At 35.3% G+C, this 21,948-nt stretch overlaps 1 protein-coding gene across 3 annotated transcripts in view; it reads left to right on the top strand.

Annotated features, from left to right (window-relative positions):
• The window catches only part of NHLRC2 (NHL repeat containing 2), a 76,557-nt gene that overhangs the window by 33,185 nt on the left and 21,424 nt on the right, over positions 1 to 21,948 (top strand). For all 3 annotated transcript variants that reach the window (XM_073556634.1, XM_073556633.1, XM_073556632.1), the window contains one exon: positions 5,933 to 6,164. In XM_073556634.1, the coding sequence (XP_073412735.1) occupies positions 5,933 to 6,164 (232 nt within the window). The remainder of the gene's footprint in view (positions 1 to 5,932; positions 6,165 to 21,948) is intronic.

Below are 21,948 nucleotides of genomic sequence, written 5' to 3'. Positions count from 1 at the left end.
TTTATACTGATAACAAGTTTAAACAGGTGCCATTACTACAGGTAATGAGTGGAGGAAAGAGGAGACTCTAAAAGAAGAAGTTACAGGTCTGTGAGAGCCAGAAATCTTGATTGCTTGTTTCTGACCAAATACTTATTTTCCACCATAATATGCAAATAAAATGAAAAAAAAAACAGACAATGTGATTTTCTGGATTTTTTTTTCTCAGTTTGTCTCCCATAGTTGAGGTCTACCTATGATGTAAATTACAGACGCCTCTCATCCTTTTAAGTGGTGGAACTTGCACTATTGCTGACTGACTAAATACTTTTTTGCCCCACTGTACATTACATTACTGATCCTGAGTTACACCCTGTATTATACCCCAGAGCTGCACTCACTATTCTGCTGGTGCAGTCACTGTGTACATACATTACATTACTGATCCTGAGTTACACCCTGTATTATACCCCAGAGCTGCACTCACTATTCTGCTGGAGCAGTCACTGTGTACATACATTACTGATCCTGAGTTACACCCTGTATTATACCCCAGAGCTGCACTCACTTTTCTGCTGGTGCAGTCACTGTGCACATTATTATTATTATTATTATTATTATTATTATTATTATTATTATTATTATTATTATTATTATTATTATTATTATTATTATTATAGTGCCATTTATTTCATGGCACTTTACATGTGAGGAGGGGTGTATATAATAAATACTAGTACGGTAATCTTAAACAATACCAGTCACGACTGGTCCAGGAGGAGAGAGGACCCTGCCCGCGAGGTCTCACAATCTACAAGTGATGCGTGACGATACAGTAGGTGAGGGTAGAGCTGGTCGTGCAGCGGTTTGGTGGATCGATGCTTACTGCAGGTTAAAGGCTTGTTGGAAGAGATGGGTCTTCAGGTTCTTTTTGAAGGTTTCCATGGTAGGTGAGAGTCTGATGTGTTGGGGTAGAGAGTTCCAGAGATTGGGGTAGCACGGGAGAAGTCTTGTATGTGGTTGTGGGAAAAAGCGATAAGGGGGGAGTGGAGAAGGAGATCTTGAGAGGATCAAAGGTTACATGCGGGTAAGTACCGGGAGACGAGGTCACAGATGTATGGAGGAGACAGGTTGTGGATGGCTTTGTATGTCATGGTTAGGGTTTTGAACTGGAGTCTCTGGGCAATGGGGATCCAGTGCAGGGATTGACAGAGAGGAGAAGCTGGGGAATAGCGGGGGGACAGGTGGATTAGTCGGGAAGCAGAGTTAAGAATAGATTGGAGGGGTGCGAGAGTGTTAGAGGGGAGGCCACAGAGCAGGAGGTTGCAGTAGTCAAGGCGGGAGATTGAGGGCATGGACTAGGGTTTTTGCAGATTCTTGGTTGAGGAATGTACAGATCCGTGAAATATTTTTGAGTTGAAGTCGGCAGGAAGTGGAAAGGGCTTGGATATGTGGTTTGAAGGAGAGATCAGTGTCAAGGATTACCCCGAGGCAGCGAGCTTGTGGGACTGGGGAGAGTGGGCAGCCGTTTACTTTAATGGATAGGTCTGTTGGGGGGGGTCACGTGAGATGGGGGAAAGATGATGAATTCTGTTTTGTCCATATTAAGTTTTCGAAATCTAGCGGAGAAGAAGGATGAAATAGCGGACAGACATTGAGGGATTCTGGTTAGTAGGGAGGTGATATCTGGTCCAGAGATGTAGATCTGTGTGTCATCAGCATAGAGATGATACTGAAAGCCATGAGATTCTATGAGCTGTCCGAGGCTGAAGGTGTAAATGGAGAAGAGCAGGGGCCCTAGGACTGAACCTTGTGGGACTCCGACGGATAGGGGGCGCGGTGAGGAGGTGGTGTGCGAATGAGAGACGCTGAATGACGCAATCCAAGATAGGGCCAAGTCTGTGATACCAAGGGATGAGAGGGTCTGTAGTAATAGGGAATGGTCCACTGTGTCAAAGGCAGAGGACAGGTCCAGGAGGAGGAGGACAGAGTAGTGTCGCTTGGCCTTGGCAGCTAGTAGGTCATTGGTGACCTTAGTTAGGGCAGTTTCAGTGGAGTGGTGTGGCCGGAAGCCAGATTGCAAGTGGTCAAGGAGGGAACAGGAGGAGAGGTGGGAGGATAGCTCAAGATGGACGTGTTGTTCCAGTAGTCTTGAGGCATATGGGAGAAGTGATATGGGGCGATAGCTAGATACAGAGGATGGGTCAAGAGAGGGCTTTTTGAGGATAGGTGTGATTGAGGCATGTTTAAAGCTTGAGGGGAAAACACCAGTTGTTAGTGATAGGTTGAAGAGATGGGTTAGGGTTGGGATGAAGACTGTGGTGAGGTTTGGGATGAAGTGGGATGGGATCGGGTCAAGTGCACAGGTAGTGTGATGTGATCTTGAGAGTAGGGTGGAGAATCGATCTTCTGTAATGGTGGAGAAGTTGGTTTTGGAGGAGGAGGGCAGGGCAGGTAGGAGGAAGGGCACTGGGGGTTGTTGACCAAAACTGTCTCTGATGTTATCAATCTTCTGCTTGAAAAATGAGGCAAAGTCTTCAGCTGAGATGAGTGGAGAGGGAGGAGGTGCTGGGGGGCGGAGGAGAGAATTGAAGGTGTTGAATAACTGTTTAGGGTTGTGAGACAGGGAGGATATGAGAGATAAGAAGTAGGTTTGTTTAGCTGTGGCGAGTGTGGCCTTGAAAGTAGTGATGGACTGTTTGAATGTGATGAAGTCCTCATTGGAGTGGGATTTTTTCCATCTCCGCTCAGCAGCCCTGGAAGCCCGCCTCAGTTCTTTGGTCAGACTGGTGTGCCAGGGCTGTCTGTTGATTTTGCGAGTTTTGGTATGTTTGAGAGGGGCAACTGATTCCAAAGCTACAGCTATTGTGGTGTTATTTAGAGCGGCATCCGCATTGTGTAGGGAACTTATGTCTGTAAGAGGGAGGAGGGATTCAGACAGTGAGTGTAGATCGAGGTGTTGAAGATTTCTGCGAGGATGTGTGAGTTTTTGAGGTGGGGATTGTGGACCTGAGGAGGAGAGGGAAGAGAATGTAAGTAGGTTGTGGTCAGAGAGAGGAAGAGGTGAGTTAGAGAGGTTAGATAGGGAGCAGAGGCGGGTGAAGATGAGGTCCAGTGTGTGGCCATCTTTGTGAGTGGCTGCAGAAGACCATTGAGTGAGGCCGAAGGAGGAAGTGAGAGATAGAAGTTTAGTGGCAGCTGAGAGGGAAGTGTCAATGGGGATGTTGAAGTCGCCCAAGATGATAGTGGGGATATCAGTGGAAAGGAAATGGAGTAGCCAGGTGGTGAAGTGGTCAAAGAAGGTGGTGGCTGGCCCTGGAGGGCGGTATATGACAGCTAGTTGGAGGGGAGTAGATGCGCACAGAGTGCACCTCGAAGGAAGGGAGGGTAACCGAGGGTGGCAGTGGGATTGGGGTGAAGGAGCAGTTAACTGACAGGAGAAAGTCAGCTCCTCCACCATGCTTGCAGCTGGGGCGGGGGTTGTGGGAAAGGTGGAATCCACCATATGAGAGTGCAGCAGGAGAGACTGTGTCAGAAGGGGTGATGGCGAGGAAGGAAAGTTTGTTGGTAATAAAAAGATAATGGATGAAGGAAAGTTAGTTGCAGATAGAGCGAGCGTTCCACAGAGCTCCTGTTAGTGGGACTGGGGAGGCTGGGCGAAAGTGTATATGGTTGGAGTGGTTACGGAAAGTAACATTACATTACTGATCCTGAGTCACATCCTGTATTATACTCCAGAGCTGCACTCACTATTCTGCAGGTGCAGTCACTGTGTGCATACATTACATTAATGATCCTGAGTTACCTCCTGTATTATACTCCAGAGCTGCACTCACTATTCTGCTGTTGCAGTCACGGTGTACAAACATTACATTACTGATCCTGAGTTACATCCTGTAATATACCCCAGAGCTGCACTCACTTTTCTGCTGGTGCAGTCACTGTGTAAATACATTACATTACTGATCCTGGGTTACATCCTGTATTATACCCCAGAGCTGCACTAAATATTCTGCAGGTGCAGTCACTGTGTACATACATTACATTACTGATCCTGTGTTACATCCTGTATTATACTCCAGAGCTGCACTCACTATTCTTCTGGTGCATTCACTGTGTACATACATTACATTACTGATCCTGAGTTACATCCTGTATTATACCCCAGAGCTGTAAGCAATATTCTGCTGGTGCAGTCACTGTGTACATACATTACATTACTGATCCTGAGTTACATCCTGTATTATACTCCAGAGCTGCACTCACTATTCTGCTGGTGCAGTCACTGTGTACATACATTACATTACTGATCCTGAGTTACATCCTGTATTATACTCCAGAGCTGCACTCACTATTCTGCTGGTGCAGTCACTGTGTACATACATTACATTACTGATCCTGAGTTACATCCTGTATTATACTCCAGAGCTGCACTCACTATTCTGCTGGTGCAGTCACTGTGTACATACATTACATTACTGATCCTGGGTTACATCCTGTATTATACCCCAGAGCTGTACTCAATATTCTGCTGGTGCAGTCACTGTATACATACATTACATTACTGATCCTGCGTTACATCCTATATTATACTCCAGAGCTGCACTCACTATTCTGCTGGTGCAGTCACTGTGTACATACATTACATTACTGATCCTGGGTTACATCCTGTATTATACCCCAGAGCTGTACTCAATATTCTGCTGGTGCAGTCACTGTATACATACATTACATTACTGATCCTGAGTTACCTCCTGTATTATATTCCAGAGCTGCGCTCACTATTCTGCTGGTGCAGTCACGGTGTACATACATTACATTACTGATCCTGAGTTACCTCCTGTATTATATTCCAGAGCTGCGCTCACTATTCTGCTGGTGCAGTCACTGTGTACATACAATACATTACTGATCCTGAGTTACATCCTGTATTATACTCCAGAGCTGCACTCACTATTCTGCTGGTGCAGTCACTGTGTACATACAATACAGTACTGATCCTGAGTTACATCCTGTATTATACCCCAGAGCTGCACTCACTATTCTGCTGGTGCAGTCACTGTGTACATACATTACATTACTGATCCTGAGTTACCTCCTGTATTATATTCCAGAGCTGCACTCACTATTCTGCTGGTGCAGTCACTGTGTACATACATTACATTACTGATCCTGAGTTACCTCCTGTATTATATTCCAGAGCTGCGCTCACTATTCTGCTGGTGCAGTCACTGTGTACATACAATACATTACTGATCCTGAGTTACATCCTGTATTATACTCCAGAGCTGCGCTCACTATTCTGCTGGTGCAGTCACTGTGTACATACAATACATTACTGATCCTGAGTTACATCCTGTATTATACCCCAGAGCTGCACTCACTATTCTGCTGGTGCAGTCACTGTGTACATACATTACATTACTGATCCTGAGTTACCTCCTGTATTATACTCCAGAGCTGCACTCACTATTCTGTTTTTTGGAAACTGTCAGCAGGCATAAGGATAGATTCCCCCTTAGCTGCGTTCATGTAATGCACTCTAGTTCTGTGGATCCACCATGCTTTACACTACAGCACTTCTGCATTAGGACACATCCAGCTTAGCTACGTTGTAAGGAGTGTGAGAAAATTACGTCTTGTCTTCATGGTCCCCGGCTGCTGCTCGTCCACCATACTTTATACTGCAGATCTCCTTGTCCAGATTGGCTTACAGATATGGATGCGAGCACGGCCGATAGGCAGAACGTGGAGAGAAAATTTTCATTTGTGTAGAAATGAAAGAAAATTATCTAGACGCTACAGCACAAACAAGGGAGGAGTTTTAATAAGAGGGTGGAGCCTATGAAATCTTTATAAGTTGGGACTTCCTGACAATGTGGAGGACGCTGGGTCTTCTGGTGAGCGCTTCTTTTCAGGATCTTGGTAATCTGGTCCTTCTCTCCCTCTCCAGCCTCCTCCCTCCAGGATCCTGCATTCGCTTTGCTGGGAGCGGAAATGAGGAAAATCGGAACAATTCGTACCCCCACAAGGCGGGCTTTGCTCAGCCATCCGGATTGTCCGTTTGTAGTGGAGACCCCTGGAACTGCCTGTTTGTGGCCGACAGTGAGAGCAGCTCCATCAGGAGCGTTTCCTTGAAAGATGGAGCCGTGAAACATATCGTGGGCGGCGAGCGCGATCCAATGGTAAGTTCTCTTAAAGGGGACACCACCCTAATACAGAGAGAAGCGATCTGTGCCGAGAGCTACATGTAGGAGTGCTGGGCGCATGTGAGAGCACGTATGGGCCAAACACAGTGCCGTCACCCAGAACTGCTCTGCATGCCCCAATATAGCAGACTGGGGATTAATGCACCTGCCTCATTGACGTATGCGAAGAACTGTGCAGCAGGTTAGTTATAGTCTTGTACTTAGGGGGCAGTATTATAGTAGTTATATTCCTGTACATAGCGGCAGTATTATAGTAGTTATATTCTTGTACATAGGGGGCAGTATTATAGTAGTTATATTGTATATAGGAGCAGTATTATAGTAGTTATATTTTTGTACATAGGGGGCAGTATTATAGTAGTTATATTCTTGAACATAGAGGCAGTATTATAGTAGTTATATTCTTGTACCTAGGAGCAGTATTATCGTAGTTATATTCTTGTACATAGGGGGCAGTATTATAGTAGTTATATTCTTGAACATAGGGAGCAGTATTATAGTAGCTATATTCTTGTACATAGGGGGCAGTATTATAGTAGTTATATTCTTGTATATAGGAGCAGTATTATAGTAGTTATATTCTTGTACATAGGGGGCAGTATTATAGTAGTTATATTCTTGAACATATAGGCAGTATTATAGTAGTTATATTCTTGTACCTAGGAGCAGTATTATAGTAGTTATATTCTTGTACATAGGAGCGGTATTATAGTAGTTATATTCTTATACATAGGGGCAGTATTATAGTAGTTATATTCTTGTACATAAGGAGCAGTATTATAGTAGTTATATTCTTGTACATAGGAGCAGTATTATAGTAATAATAATAATCTTTATTTTTATATAGCGCTAACATATTCCGCAGCGCTTTACAGTTTGAACATATTATCATCACTGTACCTGAAGGGGCTCACAATCTAAATTCCCTATCAGTATGTCTTTGGAGTGTGGGAGGAAACCCACGCAAACACGGGGAGAACATACAAACTCCTTGCAGATGTTGTCCTTGGTGGGATTCGAACTTATATTCTTGTACATAGAGGCAGTAATATAGAAGTTATATTCTTACACATAGGAGCAGTATTATAGTAGTTATATTCTTATACATAGGGGCAGTATTATAGTAGTTATATTCTTGTGCATAGGAGGCCGTATTATAGTAGTTATATTCTTGTACATAGGAGCAGTATTATAGTAGTTATATTCTTATACATAGGAGCAGTATTATAGTAGTTATATTCTTATACATAGGGGCAGTATTATAGTAGTTATATTCTTCTACATAGGAGGCCGTATTATAGTAGTTATATTCTTGTACATAGGGGCAGTATTATAGTAGTTATATTCTTATACATAGGAGCAGTATTATAGTAGTTATATTGTTGTTCATAGGGAGCAGTATTATAGTAGTTATATTCTTGTACATAGGAGCAGTATTATAGTGGTTATATTCTTGTACATAGGGGGCAGTATTATAGTAATATTCTTGTACATAGGGGGCAGTATTATAGTAATATTCTTGTACATAGGGGGCAGTATTATAGTAATATTCTTGTACATAGGGGCAGTATTATAGTAGTTATATTCTTGTACATAGGGGCAGTATTATAGTAGTTATATTCTTGTACATAGGGGCAGTATTATAGTAGTTATATTCTTGTACATAGGGGCAGTATTATAGTAGTTTTATTCTTGTACATAGGAGCAGTATTATAGTGGTTATATTCTTGTACATAGGGGCAGTATTATAGTAGTTATATTCTTGTACCTAGGAGCAGTATTATAGTAGTTATATTCTTGTACATAGAGGCAGTAATATAGTAGTGATATTCTTACACATAGGAGCAGTATTATAGTAGTTATATTCTTGTACATAGAGGCAGTATTATAGTAGTTATATTCTTGTACATAGGAGCAGTATTATAGTAGTTATATTCTTGTACATAGGAGCAGTATTATAGTAGTTATATTCTTGTACATAGGGGCAGTGTTATAGTAGTTATATTATACCTAGGAGCAGTATTATAGTAGTTATATTCTTGTACATAGGAGCATTATTATAATAGTTATTTTCTTGTACATAGGGACAGTATTATAATAGTTATATTCTTGTACATAGGGGGCACTATTATAGTAGTTATATTCTTGTACATAGGAGCAGTATTATAGTAGTTATATTCTTGTACATAGGGGCAGTGTTATAGTAGTTATATTGTACCTAGTAGCAGTATTATAGTAGTTATATTCTTGTACTGACATATTAGTATTATAGTAGTTATATTTTTGTACATAGGAGCATTATTATAATAGTTATATTCTTGTACATAGGGACAGTATTATAGTAGTTATATTCTTGTACATAGGGGGCACTATTATAGTAGTTATATTCTTGTACATAGGGGCACTAATATAGTAGTTATATTCTTGTACATAGGAGGCAGTATTATATTAGTTATATTCTTGTACATAGGGGGCAGTATTATAGTAGTTATATTCTTGTATATAGGAGCAGTATTATAGTAGTTATATTCTTGTACAGAGGGATTAGTATTATAGTAGTTATATTCTTGTACATAGGAGAATTATTATAGTAGTTATATTCTTGTATATAGGGGGCAGTATTATAGTAGTTATTTTCTTGTACATGGGGACAGTATTATAGTAGTTATATTCTTGTACAGAGGGGGTATTATAGTAGTTATATTCTTGTACATAAGGAGCAGTATTATAGTAGTTATATTCTTGTACATAGGGGCAGTATTATAGTAGTTATAGTCTTGTACCTCGGAGTAGTATTATTGTAGTTATATTCTTGTACATAGGGATTAGTATTATAGTAGTTATATTTTTGTACATAGGGGGCACTATTATAGTAGTTATATTCTTGTACATAGGGATTAGTATTATAGTAGTTATATTCTTGTACATAAGGAGCAGTATTATAGTAGTTATATTCTTGTACATAAGGAGCAGTATTATAGTAGTTATATTCTTGTACATAGGGGGCAGTATTATAGTAGTCATATTCTTGTACATAGGGGGCAGTATTATAGTAGTTATATTCTTGTACATAGGGGGCAGTATTATAGTAGTCATATTCTTGTACATAAGGACAGTATTATAGTAGTTATATTCTTGTACATAGGAGGCAGTATTATAGTAGTTATATTCTTGTACATAGGGGGCAGTATTATAGTAGGTATATTCTTGTACATAGGGGGCAGTATTATAGTAATGTTCTCGTATATAGGAGGCAGTATTATAGTAGTTATGTTCTCGTACATAGGAGGCAGTATTATAGTAGTTATATTCTCGTACATAGGGGCAGTATTATAGTAGTTATATTCTTGCACATAGGGGGCAGTATTATAGTAGTTATATTCTTGCACATAGGGGGCAGTATTATAGTAGTTATATTCTTGTACATAGGGGGCAGTATTATAGTAGTTATATTCTTGTACATAGGGGCAGTATTATAGTAGTTATATTCTTGTACATAGGAGCAGTATTATAGTAGTTATATTCTTGTACATAGGAGCAGTATTATAGTAGTTATATTCTTGTACATAGGGGCAGTATTATAGTAGTTATATTCTTGTACATAGGGGCAGTATTATAGTAGTTATATTCTTTTACATAGGAGCAGTATTATAGTAGTTATATTCTTGTACATAGGAGCAGTATTATAGTAGTTATATTCTTGTACAGAGGGATTAGTATTATAGTAGTTATATTCTTGTATATAGGGGCAGTATTATAGTAGTTATATTCTTGTACATAGGGGGCACTATTATAGTAGTTATATTCTTGTACAGAGGGATTAGTATTATAGTAGTTATATTCTTGTACATAGGGGGCACTATTATAGTAGTTATATTCTTTTACAGAGGGGCAGTGTTATAGTAGTTAAATTCTTGTACAGAGGGGGCAGTATTATAGTAGTTATATTCTTGTACAGAGGGATTAGTATTATAGTAGTTATATTCTTGTACATAGGGACAGTATTAAAGTAGTTATATTCTTGTACAGAGGGATTAGTATTATAGTAGTTATATTCTTGTACATAGGGATTAGTATTATAGTAGTTATATTCTTGTACATAAGGAGCAATATTATAGTAGTTATATTCTTGTACATAAGGAGCAATATTATAGTAGTTATATTCTTGTACATAGGGGCAGTACTATAGTAGTTATATTCTTGTACCTCGGAGCAGTATTATTGTAGTTATATTCTTGTGCAGAGGGATTAGTATTATAGTAGTTATATTCTTGTACATAGGGGCAGTGTTATAGTAGTTATATTGTACCTAGTAGCAGTATTATAGTAGTTATATTCTTGTACTGACATATTAGTATTATAGTAGTTATATTTTTGTACATAGGAGCATTATTATAATAGTTATATTCTTGTACATAGGGACAGTATTATAGTAGTTATATTCTTGTACATAGGGGGCACTATTATAGTAGTTATATTCTTGTACATAGGGGCACTAATATAGTAGTTATATTCTTGTACATAGGAGGCAGTATTATAGTAGTTATATTCTTGTATATAGGAGCAGTATTATAGTAGTTATATTCTTGTACAGAGGGATTAGTATTATAGTAGTTATATTCTTGTACATAGGAGAATTATTATAGTAGTTATATTCTTGTATATAGGGGCAGTATTATAGTAGTTATATTCTTGTACAGAGGGATTAGTATTATAGTAGTTATTTTCTTGTACATGGGGACAGTATTATAGTAGTTATATTCTTGTACAGAGGGGGTATTATAGTAGTTATATTCTTGTACATAAGGAGCAGTATTATAGTAGTTATATTCTTGTACATAGGGGCAGTATTATAGTAGTTATAGTCTTGTACCTCGGAGTAGTATTATTGTAGTTATATTCTTGTACAGAGGGATTAGTATTATAGTAGTTATATTCTTGTATATAGGGGCAGTATTATGGTAGTTACATTCTTGTACATAGGGGGCACTATTATAGTAGTTATATTCTTGTACATAGGGATTAGTATTATAGTAGTTATATTCTTGTACATAGGGATTAGTATTATAGTAGTTATATTCTTGTACATAAGGAGCAGTATTATAGTAGTTATATTCTTGTACATAAGGAGCAGTATTATAGTAGTTATATTCTTGTACATAGGGGGCAGTATTATAGTAGTCATATAATTGTACATAGGGGGCAGTATTATAGTAGTTATATTCTTGTACATAGGGGGCAGTATTATAGTAGTCATATTCTTGTACATAAGGGCAGTATTATAGTAGTTATATTCTTGTACATAGGAGGCAGTATTATAGTAGTTATATTCTTGTACATAGGGGGCAGTATTATAGTAGTTATATTCTTGTACATAGGGGGCAGTATTATAGTAATGTTCTCGTATATAGGAGGCAGTATTATAGTAGTTATGTTCTCGTACATAGGAGGCAGTATTATAGTAGTTATATTCTCGTACATAGGGGCAGTATTATAGTAGTTATATTCTTGCACATAGGGGGCAGTATTATAGTAGTTATATTCTTGTACATAGGGGGCAGTATTATAGTAGTTATATTCTTGTACATAGGGGCAGTATTATAGTAGTTATATTCTTGTACATAGGAGCAGTATTATAGTAATATTCTTGTACATAGGAGCAGTATTATAGTAGTTATATTCTTGTACATAGGGGCAGTATTATAGTAGTTATATTCTTGTACATAGGGGCAGTATTATAGTAGTTATATTCTTTTACATAGGAGCAGTATTATAGTAGTTATATTCTTGTACATAGGAGCAGTATTATAGTAGTTATATTCTTGTACAGAGGGATTAGTATTATAGTAGTTATATTCTTGTATATAGGGGCAGTATTATAGTAGTTATATTCTTGTACATAGGGGGCACTATTATAGTAGTTATATTCTTTTACAGAGGGGCAGTGTTATAGTAGTTAAATTCTTGTACAGAGGGGGCAGTATTATAGTAGTTATATTCTTGTACAGAGGGATTAGTATTATAGTAGTTATATTCTTGTACATAGGGACAGTATTATAGTAGTTATATTCTTGTACATAAGGAGCAATATTATAGTAGTTATATTCTTGTACATAAGGAGCAATATTATAGTAGTTATATTCTTGTACATAGGGGCAGTACTATAGAAGTTATATTCTTGTACCTCGGAGCAGTATTATTGTAGTTATATTCTTGTGCAGAGGGATTAGTATTATAGTAGTTATATTCTTGTACATAGGGGGCAGTATTATAGTAGTCATATTCTTGTACATAAGGGCAGTATTATAGTAGTTATATTCTTGTACATACGGGGCAGTATTATAGTAGTTATATTCTTGTACATAGGGGCCAGTATTATAGTAGTTATATCCTTGTACTAAGGGGACAGTATTATAGTAGTTATGTTCTCGTATATAGGAGGCAGTATTATAGTAGTTATGTTCTCGTACATAGGAGGCAGTACTATAGTAGTTATATTCTCGTACATAGGGGCAGTATTATAGTAGTTATATTCTTGTACATAGGGGCAGTATTATAGTAGTTATATTCTTGTACATAGGAGCAGTATTATAGTAGTTATATTCTTGTACATAGGGGGCACTATTATAGTAGTTATATTCTTGTACATAGGGGCAGTATTATAGTAGTTATATTCTTGTACATAGGAGCAGTATTATAGTAGTTATATTCTTGTACATAGGGGGCACTATTATAGTAGTTATATTCTTGTACATAGGGGCAGTATTATAGTAGTTATATTCTTGTACATAGGAGCAGTATTATAGTAGTTATATTCTTGTACAGAGGGATTAGTATTATAGTAGTTATATTCTTGTATATGGGGCAGTATTATAGTAGTTATATTCTTGTACATAAGGAGCAGTATTATAGTAGTTATGTTCTCGTATATAGGAGGCAGTATTATAGTAGTTATATTCTTGTACATAGGGGACAGTATTATAGTTGTTATATTCTTGTACACAGGGGGCAGTATTATAGTAGTTATGTTCTCGTATATAGGAGGCAGTATTATAGTAGTTATGTTCTCGTACATAGGAGGCAGTATTATAGTAGTTATATTCTTGTACATAGGGGCAGTATTATAGTAGTTTTTTCTTGTACAGAGGGGCAGTATTATAGTAGTTATATTCTTGTACAGAGGGGGCAGTATTATAGTAGTTATATTCTTGTACAGAGGGATTAGTATTATAGTAGTTATATTCTTGTACATAGGGACAGTATTATAGTAGTTATATTCTTGTACAGAGGGATTAGTATTATAGTAGTTGTAATCTTGTACATAGGAGCAGTATTATAGTAGTTATATTCTTGTACATAGGAGCAGTATTATAGTAGTTATATTCTTGTACAGAGGGATTAGTATTATAGTAGTTATATTCTTGTACATAGGGGGCAGTATTATAGTAGTTATATTCTTGTACATAGGGGCCAGTATTATAGTAGTTATATCCTTGTACTAAGGGGACAGTATTATAGTAGTTATGTTCTCGTATATAGGAGGCAGTATTATAGTAGTTATGTTCTCGTACATAGGAGGCAGTATTATAGTTGTTATATTCTCGTACATAGGGGCAGTATTATAGTAGTTATATTCTTGTACATAGGGACAGTATTATAGTAGTTATATTCTTGCACATAGGGGGCAGTATTATAGTAGTTATATTCTTGTACATAGGGGGCAGTATTATAGTAGTTATATTCTTGTACATAGGGGGCAGTATTATAGTAGTTGTATTCTTGTACATAGGAGCAGTATTATAGTAGTTATATTCTTGTACATAGGGGCAGTATTATAGTAGTTATATTCTTTTACATAGGAGCAGTATTATAGTAGTTATATTCTTGTACATAGGGGGCACTATTATAGTAGTTATATTCTTGTACATAGGGGCAGTATTATAGTAGTTATATTCTTGTACATAGGAGCAGTATTATAGTAGTTATATTCTTGTACAGAGGGATTAGTATTATAGTAGTTATATTCTTGTATATAGGGGCAGTATTATAGTTACATTCTTGTACATAAGGAGCAGTATTATAGTAGTTATATTCTTGTACATAGGGGACAGTATTATAGTTATATTCTTGTACACAGGGGGCAGTATTATAGTAGTTATGTTCTCGTATATAGGAGGCAGTATTATAGTAGTTATGTTCTCGTACATAGGAGGCAGTATTATAGTAGTTATGTTCTTGTACATAGGGGCAGTATTATAGTAGTTTTATTCTTGTACATAGGGGCAGTATTATAGTAGTTATATTCTTGTACATAGGGGCAGTATTATAGTAGTTATATTCTTGTACATAGGAGCAGTATTATAGTAGTTATATTCTCGTACATAGGAGCAGTATTAGAGTAGTTATATTCTTGTACATAGGAGCAGTATTATAGTAGTTATATTCTTGTACATAGGGAGCAGTATTATAGTAGCTATATTCTTGTACATAGGAGCAGTATTATAGTAGTTATATTCTTGTACATAGAAGCAGTATTATAGTAGTTATATTCTTGTACATAGGGAGCAGTATTATAGTGGTTATATTCTTGTACATAGAAGCAGTATTATAGTAGTTATATTCTCGTACATAGTAGCAGTATTATAGTAGTTATATTCTCGTACATAGAAGCAGTATTATAGTAGTTATATTCTTGTACATAGGAGCAGTATTATAGTAGTTATATTCTTGTACAGAGGGATTACTATTATAGTAGTTATATTCTTGTACATAGGGGGCACTATTATAGTAGTTATATTCTTTTACAGAGGGGCAGTGTTATAGTAGTTATATTCTTGTACAGAGGGGGCAGTATTATAGTAGTTATATTCTTGTACAGAGGGGGCAGTATTATAGTAGTTATATTCTTGTACAGAGGGATTAGTATTATAGTAGTTATATTCTTGTACATAGGGACAGTATTATAGTAGTTATATTCTTGTACAGAGGGATTAGTATTATAGTAGTTATATTCTTGTACATAGGGATTAGTATTATAGTAGTTATATTCTTGTACATAAGGAGCAGTACTATAGTAGTTATATTCCTGTACCTCGGAGCAGTATTATTGTAGTTATATTCTTGTACAGAGGGATTAGTATTATAGTAGTTATATTCTTGTATATAGGGGCAGTGTTATAGTAGTTACATTCTTGTACATAGGGATTAGTATTATGGTAGTTATATTCTTGTACATAGGGGCAGTATTATAGTAGTTATATTCTTGTACATAGGGGACAGTATTATAGTAGTTATATTCTTGTACATAGGGGCAGTATTATAGTAGTCATATTCTTGTACATAAGGGCAGTATTATAGTAGTTATATTCTTGTACAGAGGGATTAGTATTATAGTAGTTATATTCTTGTACATAGGGATTAGTATTATAGTAGTTATATTCTTGTACATAAGGAGCAGTACTATAGTAGTTATATTCTTGTACCTCGGAGCAGTATTATTGTAGATATATTCTTGTTCAGAGGGATTAGTATTATAGTAGTTATATTCTTGTATATAGGGGCAGTGTTATAGTAGTTACATTCTTGTACATAAGGAGCAGTATTATAGTAGTTATATTCTTGTACATAGGGGACATTATTATAGTAGTTATATTCTTTTACATAGGGGGCAGTATTATAGTAGTCATATTCTTGTACATAGGAGCAGTATTATAGTAGTTATATTCTTGTACATAGGAGCAGTATTATAGTAATTATATTCTTGTACATAGGAGCAGTATTATAGTAGTTATATTCTTGTACCTAGGAGCAGTATTATAGTAGTTATATTCTTGTACATAGAGGCAGTAATATAGTAGTGATATTCTTACACATAGGAGCAGTATTATAGTAGTTATATTCTTGTACATAGAGGCAGTATTATAGTAGTTATATTCTTGTACATAGGAGCAGTATTATAGTAGTTATATTCTTGTACATAGGAGCAGTATTATAGTAGTTATATTCTTGTACAGAGGGATTAGTATTATAGTAGTTATATTCTTGTACATAGGGATTAGTATTATAGTAGTTATATTCTTGTACATAAGGAGCAATATTATAGTAGTTATATTCTTGTACATAAGGAGCAATATTATAGTAGTTATATTCTTGTACATAGGGGCAGTACTATAGTAGTTATATTCTTGTACCTCGGAGCAGTATTATTGTAGTTATATTCTTGTGCAGAGGGATTAGTATTATAGTAGTTATATTCTTGTACATAGGGGCAGTGTTATAGTAGTTATATTGTACCTAGTAGCAGTATTATAGTAGTTATATTCTTGTACTGACATATTAGTATTATAGTAGTTATATTTTTGTACATAGGAGCATTATTATAATAGTTATATTCTTGTACATAGGGACAGTATTATAGTAGTTATATTCTTGTACATAGGGGGCACTATTATAGTAGTTATATTCTTGTACATAGGGGCACTAATATAGTAGTTATATTCTTGTACATAGGGGCAGTATTATAGTAGTTATATTCTTGTATATAGGAGCAGTATTATAGTAGTTATATTCTTGTACAGAGGGATTAGTATTATAGTAGTTATATTCTTGTACATAGGAGAATTATTATAGTAGTTATATTCTTGTATATAGGGGCAGTATTATAGTAGTTATATTCTTGTACAGAGGGATTAGTATTATAGTAGTTATTTTCTTGTACATGGGGACAGTATTATAGTAGTTATATTCTTGTACAGAGGGGGTATTATAGTAGTTATATTCTTGTACATAAGGAGCAGTATTATAGTAGTTATATTCTTGTACATAGGGGCAGTATTATAGTAGTTATAGTCTTGTACCTCGGAGTAGTATTATTGTAGTTATATTCTTGTACAGAGGGATTACTATTATAGTAGTTATATTCTTGTATATAGGGGCAGTATTATGGTAGTTACATTCTTGTACATAGGGATTAGTATTATAGTAGTTATATTTTTGTACATAGGGGGCACTATTATAGTAGTTATATTCTTGTACATAGGGATTAGTATTATAGTAGTTATATTCTTGTACATAGGGATTAGTATTATAGTAGTTATATTCTTGTACATAAGGAGCAGTATTATAGTAGTTATATTCTTGTACATAAGGAGCAGTATTATAGTAGTTATATTCTTGTACATAGGGGGCAGTATTATAGTAGTCATATTCTTGTACATAGGGGGCAGTATTATAGTAGTTATATTCTTGTACATAGGGGGCAGTATTATAGTAGTCATATTCTTGTACATAAGGGCAGTATTATAGTAGTTATATTCTTGTACATAGGAGGCAGTATTATAGTAGTTATATTCTTGTACATAGGGGGCAGTATTATAGTAGTTATATTCTTGTACATAGGGGGCAGTATTATAGTAATGTTCTCGTATATAGGAGGCAGTATTATAGTAGTTATGTTCTCGTACATAGGAGGCAGTATTATAGTAGTTATATTCTCGTACATAGGGGCAGTATTATAGTAGTTATATTCTTGCACATAGGGGGCAGTATTATAGTAGTTATATTCTTGTACATAGGGGGCAGTATTATAGTAGTTATATTCTTGTACATAGGGGCAGTATTATAGTAGTTATATTCTTGTACATAGGAGCAGTATTATAGTAGTTATATTCTTGTACATAGGAGCAGTATTATAGTAGTTATATTCTTGTACATAGGGGCAGTATTATAGTAGTTATATTCTTGTACATAGGGGCAGTATTATAGTAGTTATATTCTTTTACATAGGAGCAGTATTATAGTAGTTATATTCTTGTACATAGGAGCAGTATTATAGTAGTTATATTCTTGTACAGAGGGATTAGTATTATAGTAGTTATATTCTTGTATATAGGGGCAGTATTATAGTAGTTATATTCTTGTACATAGGGGGCACTATTATAGTAGTTATATTCTTGTACAGAGGGATTAGTATTATAGTAGTTATATTCTTGTACATAAGGAGCAATATTATAGTAGTTATATTCTTGTACATAGGGGGCACTATTATAGTAGTTATATTCTTGTACATAGGGGCAGTATTATAGTAGTTATATTCTTGTACATAGGAGCAGTATTATAGTAGTTATATTCTTGTACAGAGGGATTAGTATTATAGTAGTTATATTCTTGTATATGGGGCAGTATTATAGTAGTTATATTCTTGTACATAAGGAGCAGTATTATAGTAGTTATGTTCTCGTATATAGGAGGCAGTATTATAGTAGTTATATTCTTGTACATAGGGGACAGTATTATAGTTGTTATATTCTTGTACACAGGGGGCAGTATTATAGTAGTTATGTTCTCGTATATAGGAGGCAGTATTATAGTAGTTATGTTCTCGTACATAGGAGGCAGTATTATAGTAGTTATATTCTTGTACATAGGGGCAGTATTATAGTAGTTTTTTTTTGTACAGAGGGGCAGTATTATAGTAGTTATATTCTTGTACAGAGGGGGCAGTATTATAGTAGTTATATTCTTGTACAGAGGGATTAGTATTATAGTAGTTGTAATCTTGTACATAGGAGCAGTATTATAGTAGTTATATTCTTGTACATAGGAGCAGTATTATAGTAGTTATATTCTTGTACATAGAAGCAGTATTATAGTAGTTATATTCTTGTACAGAGGGATTAGTATTATAGTAGTTATATTCTTGTACATAGGGGCCAGTATTATAGTAGTTATATCCTTGTACTAAGGGGACAGTATTATAGTAGTTATGTTCTCGTATATAGGAGGCAGTATTATAGTAGTTATGTTCTTGTACATAGGAGGCAGTATTATAGTAGTTATATTCTTGTACATAGGGACAGTATTATAGTAGTTATATTCTTGCACATAGGGGGCAGTATTATAGTAGTTATATTCTTGTACATAGGGGGCAGTATTATAGTAGTTATATTCTTGTACATAGGGACAGTATTATAGTAGTTATATTCTTGTACATAGGGGGCACTATTATAGTAGTTATATTCTTGTACATAGGGGCAGTATTATAGTAGTTATATTCTTGTACATAGGAGCAGTATTATAGTAGTTATATTCTTGTACAGAGGGATTAGTATTATAGTAGTTATATTCTTGTATATAGGGGCAGTATTATAGTTACATTCTTGTACATAAGGAGCAGTATTATAGTAGTTATATTCTTGTACATAGGGGACAGTATTATAGTTATATTCTTGTACACAGGGGGCAGTATTATAGTAGTTATGTTCTCGTATATAGGAGGCAGTATTATAGTAGTTATGTTCTCGTACATAGGAGGCAGTATTATAGTAGTTATGTTCTCGTACATAGGGGCAGTATTATAGTAGTTTTATTCTTGTACATAGGGGCAGTATTATAGTAGTTATATTCTTGTACATAGGGGCAGTATTATAGTAGTTATATTCTTGTACATAGGAGCAGTATTATAGTAGTTATATTCTCGTACATAGGAGCAGTATTAGAGTAGTTATATTCTTGTACATAGGAGCAGTATTATAGTAGTTATATTCTTGTACATAGGGAGCAGTATTATAGTAGCTATATTCTTGTACATAGGAGCAGTATTATAGTAGTTATATTCTTGTACATAGAAGCAGTATTATAGTAGTTATATTCTTGTACATAGGGAGCAGTATTATAGTGGTTATATTCTTGTACATAGAAGCAGTATTATAGTAGTTATATTCTCGTACATAGTAGCAGTATTATAGTAGTTATATTCTCGTACATAGAAGCAGTATTATAGTAGTTATATTCTTGTACATAGGAGCAGTATTATAGTAGTTATATTCTTGTACAGAGGGATTACTATTATAGTAGTTATATTCTTGTACATAGGGGGCACTATTATAGTAGTTATATTCTTTTACAGAGGGGCAGTGTTATAGTAGTTATATTCTTGTACAGAGGGGGCAGTATTATAGTAGTTATATTCTTGTACAGAGGGGGCAGTATTATAGTAGTTATATTCTTGTATATGGGGGCAGTGTTATAGTAGTTACATTCTTGTACATAGGGATTAGTATTATGGTAGTTATATTCTTGTACATAGGGGCAGTATTATAGTAGTTATATTCTTGTACATAGGGGACAGTATTATAGTAGTTATATTCTTGTACATAGGGGCAGTATTATAGTAGTCATATTCTTGTACATAAGGGCAGTATTATAGTAGTTATATTCTTGTACAGAGGGATTAGTATTATAGTAGTTATATTCTTGTACATAGGGATTAGTATTATAGTAGTTATATTCTTGTACATAAGGAGCAGTACTATAGTAGTTATATTCTTGTACCTCGGAGCAGTATTATTGTAGTTATATTCTTGTTCAGAGGGATTAGTATTATAGTAGTTATATTCTTGTATATAGGGGCAGTGTTATAGTAGTTACATTCTTGTACATAAGGAGCAGTATTATAGTAGTTATATTCTTGTACATAGGGGCAGTATTATAGTAGTTATAGTCTTGTACCTCGGAGTAGTATTATTGTAGTTATATTCTTGTACAGAGGGATTACTATTATAGTAGTTATATTCTTGTATATAGGGGCAGTATTATGGTAGTTACATTCTTGTACATAGGGATTAGTATTATAGTAGTTATATTTTTGTACATAGGGGGCACTATTATAGTAGTTATATTCTTGTACATAGGGATTAGTATTATAGTAGTTATATTCTTGTACATAGGGATTAGTATTATAGTAGTTATATTCTTGTACATAAGGAGCAGTATTATAGTAGTTATATTCTTGTACATAAGGAGCAGTATTATAGTAGTTATATTCTTGTACATAGGGGGCAGTATTATAGTAGTCATATTCTTGTACATAGGGGGCAGTATTATAGTAGTTATATTCTTGTACATAGGGGGCAGTATTATAGTAGTCATATTCTTGTACATAAGGGCAGTATTATAGTAGTTATATTCTTGTACATAGGAGGCAGTATTATAGTAGTTATATTCTTGTACATAGGGGGCAGTATTATAGTAGTTATATTCTTGTACATAGGGGGCAGTATTATAGTAATGTTCTCGTATATAGGAGGCAGTATTATAGTAGTTATGTTCTCGTACATAGGAGGCAGTATTATAGTAGTTATATTCTCGTACATAGGGGCAGTATTATAGTAGTTATATTCTTGCACATAGGGGGCAGTATTATAGTAGTTATATTCTTGTACATAGGGGGCAGTATTATAGTAGTTATATTCTTGTACATAGGGGCAGTATTATAGTAGTTATATTCTTGTACATAGGAGCAGTATTATAGTAGTTATATTCTTGTACATAGGAGCAGTATTATAGTAGTTATATTCTTGTACATAGGGGCAGTATTATAGTAGTTATATTCTTGTACATAGGGGCAGTATTATAGTAGTTATATTCTTTTACATAGGAGCAGTATTATAGTAGTTATATTCTTGTACATAGGAGCAGTATTATAGTAGTTATATTCTTGTACAGAGGGATTAGTATTATAGTAGTTATATTCTTGTATATAGGGGCAGTATTATAGTAGTTATATTCTTGTACATAGGGGGCACTATTATAGTAGTTATATTCTTGTACAGAGGGATTAGTATTATAGTAGTTATATTCTTGTACATAGGGGGCACTATTATAGTAGTTATATTCTTTTACAGAGGGGCAGTGTTATAGTAGTTAAATTCTTGTACAGAGGGGGCAGTATTATAGTAGTTATATTCTTGTACAGAGGGAT

The sequence above is a fragment of the Dendrobates tinctorius genome, unplaced genomic scaffold (genome assembly GCF_039654945.1).
Source record: "Dendrobates tinctorius isolate UK_male_01 unplaced genomic scaffold, ASM3965494v1 ptg000236l, whole genome shotgun sequence".
In the NCBI taxonomy this organism is placed as follows: Eukaryota; Metazoa; Chordata; class Amphibia; order Anura; family Dendrobatidae; genus Dendrobates; species Dendrobates tinctorius.
Note: the sequence above shows the minus strand (reverse complement) of the source record. Positions and strands in the feature narration are given on the sequence as shown.